The sequence below is a fragment of the Centroberyx gerrardi genome, chromosome 11 (genome assembly GCF_048128805.1).
Source record: "Centroberyx gerrardi isolate f3 chromosome 11, fCenGer3.hap1.cur.20231027, whole genome shotgun sequence".
NCBI lineage: Eukaryota > Metazoa > Chordata > Actinopteri > Beryciformes > Berycidae > Centroberyx > Centroberyx gerrardi.
The window spans coordinates 26,946,333-26,952,065 of NC_136007.1; the positions used below are offsets into that span (position 1 = coordinate 26,946,333).

The 5,733-nt window shown below is 40.2% G+C and overlaps 1 protein-coding gene across 2 annotated transcripts in view; it reads right to left on the reverse strand.

Annotated features, from left to right (window-relative positions):
• Window positions 1-1,781, reverse strand: part of dlg2 (discs, large homolog 2 (Drosophila)) — a 179,093-nt gene extending 177,312 nt beyond the window's left edge. For both annotated transcript variants that reach the window (XM_078286618.1, XM_078286617.1), the window contains exons 1-2: window positions 1,763-1,781; window positions 550-681 (exon numbers count right to left, since the gene is read on the reverse strand). In XM_078286618.1, coding sequence (XP_078142744.1) covers window positions 550-681; window positions 1,763-1,781 — 151 coding nt within the window. The remainder of the gene's footprint in view (window positions 1-549; window positions 682-1,762) is intronic.
• Between the last annotated feature and the right edge of the window lie 3,952 nt (window positions 1,782-5,733).

Consider the following 5,733-nt stretch of genomic DNA (forward strand, 5'->3'; position numbering starts at 1 on the left):
TTATTTTTGAATCCAAAAGACACTCCACAAGGGAGGAGTAGACTACGTGGAGCACGTTAAAAATACCGGAGGCGCTCTGAAGCGAGTACTGCTAAATCGGCAGAGTTAAAAATAACTTAATTTCACACAAAAAAAAGCCTGAAACCTGAAAATGTGCTACTCTGAAAAAGTGAAATGCAGGTTGACAAATATGACAATAAACAACTGGGTGGAGATATAAGAGTAAGTGTATGATTCCTCCCCATGTACTTACTGACCTCTATGACCTTAAGACTTTGTGGGTCAAACTGTTGTTGCATTATAGGAAGACTGCAGGCATGGTATGATCCTCTCTATCTGCTCTCTATAATAGATTTCACACATCATCCCATACTGGAAGCATACCTCATTACTTAAAAGATTAAGTCAATACAGTTGTCATGCGCACCTTTAGTACTCCAAATATTTGAAATGGCTTTCAAATTCATATTTTTCATGCCCAGACCTGAATCATGAACTTGAAAGACTCAACAGAAATACAGATAGCTTGGCCGGGATGGACCGACTTACCAAGAAGTGCTTCAAACAGGTTGCTTTTGAAGATCACCATCACTCTCTGAATGGCAGTTTTTAGCTGCTGCTCCTCTGGCCTCCTCAGTTTAGTGCAGTACTCCTCCAAAAGCGCCAAGGCCCTAACTGTGTCTGCAGGGGGGAAGCAGATAAGACAGTGTTTAGCCTGGGCTACTCTAGATGACTTGGAAATCCCAGCATTTCACAAGTTGTATTATCCACTAGCCTACATGTTTCTGTAGCTGATATGACCACTATATAGTACAGTTACAAGAACTGAGTGACAAGTTAGCAAATTAGGCTCAAAAGAAGCCTAGCCGCTTTCACAGCTCACAACAGAAACATCATTGAAACTACAGAGGTTTCATTTTTAAAATCAGATTAAGCAGTGCTGCTTGGTGATGATCTCAGATATAAAGGAATCAGGTGATGTAGTGGCAAATAAAAAGGTGGGTTAACTATGACCTCCAGCTGGTGATCAGCATAAGGCAAACTGCCAATATGAGCAAAAATCAATTATATTTTCAGAGAAGCATGGAGTAGGCCTACATCAGTTTGACACTGAATTTAGGTCTTAAAAGTTTATGTCAGCCATAAAAAGGTGAAATACTCTATTCTGTAAATAAAATGGTAAGTAAACTGAGTTTAGGTGGGTTTACCCTTCACTACAATGCTGGTCACACCATAATATAAAGACAACAGTCCCTGGTATTGCTCACACCATTTCAGAAAGGGGAACAGGGCAATTTACACACAGTCTGGGGCTGGTGGAAACAAAAAGGCTGGTTGATCAAAACCAATATGGACGTTCAAGTCCTGGACCTGGGAGGGAAAACCTACCAAAAAATGATTCATTCCTGCGTACTTGCACGTCAGTAAGTACTTGAACAGTGAACATTATCAGCTCTCTCCTAAAGCCAGATACCAGAGAACCAAGGCTAATCCCTGATGTCCCTTTCTGGAGCCGCTTCACTGACAATGACAGGCTGACCAACTCTGTGGATTCATAGCATGTTTGTTCTTGCTTTTAAAGACAAATTAGCATTACTTTGTGATTCCGCCAGCATTACCAAACCGCCAAATGTACCCAAAAAAACACCCTGCTTACTGTCACCGAGTCTGAAAAGTTGGCCTCCCATTCATCTTCAATGGAGCAGGTCCAGAGAGTGACATCAGGGGTAACTTTCTGTAATTTAATTGAACTACAACTCACCTTTCTTTCTAACAGGCATGACTGACTCTGTGTGAACTCCACTTGTGCTGAGGCGTCCAGTTCAGTCTTCAGTGCATGGTGGAAAAGTTCATTCTGATGGGACAGCACACAAAAAAACACAAGGTTTTCGATCAAATAAATCCTACTGCAAGAGCTCGATCTGTCTGCTGACAGGGAGGAGCAGTGGTGCCCAAAGTGGGGTCCAGGGACCACCAGGGGTCCTTGAGAGGGTTTCCAGTGGGTCGGTCCCCCAACAAAATGAGGAAGAGTTTAATTTCACTACTATTTCACTACATAGAAGTTATCACAATGAAAGAATGTACAGGAATGACTGTTTTGATCATGGGTGTCACTGTCCCCACTGACAGTATAGACAGTTAGAAGCACCAAGTCATATCTAACAAGAATAATCTTCTCAGACGGGGGTTGCTTGGGACAAAATCTCATCAGATGCGTATCTATTTGGAGGGTCCTTGACGTGAAAAAGTTTGGGAACCCCTGATTTAAACTACAGACACCATGTATTGCCCATGGAGCTGTGCATTGCTTCTGTCTGGTTCCACTTCAACAATGCATCCTCTGGCTGAAGAGTCGGTAGACCATGGAAATGCCTTGTGGTGTCTGATTCATTGCTGGTCCAAAAAGCAATTTACAGACATAAAGGGCGTTATAACACACAGCTGGAGACCTATGGGTGCACAACTAAGCTGTAAAGTCCTCATAGTCCACTCAGAAGTGGGTGGCAGCTGGTTGGGTGCTCCATGTGAATAAGGTGTGTTGAGAGGTCCAAGGGCTGGTCTGGGTTATGAGTCTCTGCTCCAGCCACAGTAACACAAAACCAGGTAGTTGTGACGGTCCTGAGGCTTCGTTCCTCTATCTCTAGGACATTTCCAGGTGAATTATTCTGCTTAGGTGCCTGAAACTCCCTACCTGAAGTTTCTGTTACCTGGGTACATGCGAAAATAGAAGATATATGGCGCACCACACTTCAAAGGGGCCAAATTCAGCCCACAAGAAAAATGAAATTTCACTCAGCAAAGAAAGAATTGTCCCAGTGTTTGCTTTAGACAACGGTTCAGGTAATGTCAGCTAACAGCCAGTCATTTCAGAGTTTATGTCTGGTGGTTTTGACTTATGCAGGGCTGCGTTTTTACCCCCCATGAGGCGGGTTATGACAATTTAAGAAATAAAAAAAACTCTACCGTTGCCAGTTAACGTTACTTCTACGCACAAAAATGAACACGCATGATGCCCATTAGTTAGCTAGCTATCATGCTAAATCACCAGACAGCAGTGCCAAATGAAAGGATGCTTTCCCAGTGCGACGCCTGGCTGTAGGAAAATACCTGCCTGCCAACTGTGGGTGAAAACGCATGGCTCTCAAATGTCTCCATCTATTTACATATTCCGTGAATTGATGTGGATTTGTCGGACATTTCCCCTGATAAAAAACAGCACTGTCCGCTTGAATCCTCGCACTGCCACATTTTTACTCCTTAACTACAGTACAGTAGCGTTAGCCATATGAAGTGACAGCATCACCAGCAGTTTTAACTGCCAGAATCAAGCTAGCCAAAATAAACAATGCAACTTCCGCTTTTAACTTTCAAGATAAAGCCCTTATTCACGAACATATGTTTTCACGTAAGGTAATCTTTTTAATATCTATTTTTCATCTATAGCTTTACTCAATTTTTAATCTAATGATTCCACTGAGTAATTAGAAACGCTTTTGTTGATTTTATCGCCCCAGTAGTTAATTCTTCTTTTTTTCAAAAGTGGTCAACTTCATAATTTTATTTTGAAGGCAAAATCGCCTGACTTTCAGTGTTTTCATGGCAAACTCTGGTTAGCTTGATGCAGCTGTTTTAACTTACCTTAGCAACGCAGAGGCTGGTCGCTGGTTAGCTGGTTCTCGTCTTGATTGACAGGATCCGAGAACCAATCGCATAGCGGTATTTCTTGTCGCATCAGGGCGTATCAACCAATAATAAAGTGTTAAACCTGTGAGAAGGTGAGAGGTGAAATATTGCTACCTTTAAGTGCTGTCAGAAATATGAAGCCTCTGGTTTGAGCGCAAATGAACGACCCATCAATATGATTGCGAAAGTTAAGGTTTTCTGTGATGCCCTAGTTGCCAAGTTAGTTGGTACATTATTATTATTATTATTATTATTATCGTTATTATTATTATTATTAGTAGTAGTAGTAGTAGTAGTAGTATTATGCTATTACTATTGTTGTTGTTGTTGTTGTTGTTGTTAGTATTATTATTAATGTTATTGTTGCTGTTGTTGTCACGCAATATTATCACGCATTTTAAATAAAACTACTTTTGTTAAAGGGTCTATTTTGATCATATTTCCAGCCAAAAGCAGTTGAATGCGTCGAAAAGAAGTAGCATACAAGGAGTACTTGAAGGCAGCATCAGACACACGTGTTTTTACATGGCTGCGCCCTGACCACAAAACAACAACATTGCTTGTTTGTAGCAGAAATATTACCGTGTGAGTGCCAAGGTGACGCTTGAATTGCTGTAGGCTATACACACACTGTCTTTTAGTACATATACAGCCACTATCAAAGTTCATAGTAAATATATGTTTCAACAGAACTATAAAGATGGTCAGCTTCGCTAATAATATTACGTGCTGCTCCCGTAGTGAAGAGAAAGTCAGGCCAAACTCCATTCAGAAAATAAGTTTCATGATTATCGATAAAGTAGGCTCTCCCACACTCAACTTTTTGCATATTTCAATGCTAAAAACCACGTTCAAAATCCAAAATGATTGTTAGGTTTTCTTGCAACTCGCAACTTGAAAACGTACTCTTAAGAAATCATGTGCAGGTGTAAATTTCATTTGCAAACTTGTTCCCTCACTTGTATCTCTGAAGCTAGATTACCTAGTAGTCAAAATTTGTATAGTTTACTCAGACTTAGTTCCCAGACATATTTGGCTTATATAATTAAGTGTTTTGAACAATATTTTCTTTCAAAATCATGGCAGGGTGTCTGGCCTTAATCCTGAATGATTGAAATTGATAAGAATTTTATAGGTTGTCATTTCATGGCCTGAGAGCACACTGTAGTGGTCAAAGAAGATAGTACATTTTATATAGGGGTATATTAGTATTTATACACCATATTAGAATTTAGTGGGGACACTAGATGAACCCTCTAATGTTTTTAACTGAGTAAATAAACCTGCTTTGTAACAGCACTTGAACTGCCATTTGGACTGCTTCATTCATTTAAAGGTGAATAATCTGTTGTATTATATAGAAATGGGATGGGGTGACCTCTACCTGCTGCTATAGGCAAGTTTGAGGACACAGATCTGTTTTTATTTAGTATGCAGACCAGACACACAAAATCAAATAGTAGCTGTGAAATTCTCCAATTTGCTTATCATAAAGGCATTAGTATCTTTTCATTTCCTTGCAAATTGCTGTTTTTCTTTGTTTCTGAACTGACTGATAAGTCAAAAAGCACACTAGGCTTTAATAATAATACTACCCTTTGAAGTATTTGGATGCTGTGGATTTGTCACCACATCCACTATTAGTTTACTCCTGGAGTTTGGGATTGAGGATCAGGGATTATGGCAGGACACAAAGCATCTGAAGCTGCTGAAAAGAGCAGCCAGTGGCTCTGGCTGAAAAGAAAGGATAGGAGTTGGGGTCTAAAGTGTGGAAATCTACTCTAATAGCCTTCGCCTTCGTCTTCAGATTGCATACAAAGTCAACAATAACTATATTCAATGACATCCAAAGTGGCCACCTCAGGGCTCACAGACCAATCAGACGCCAATATTTTTAAAAAAAAAAAGACAATTGCTATCAGGTCTTCTCCAAGAACAGCTGATTTTTTTTCATTTCTTGGCCTATTATGGTTCTGACAAAACCAGCACTGACTCAACACCCTCAATGAAATACTCTTTCCATATCATTATTTGGCTTGAAATCACGAG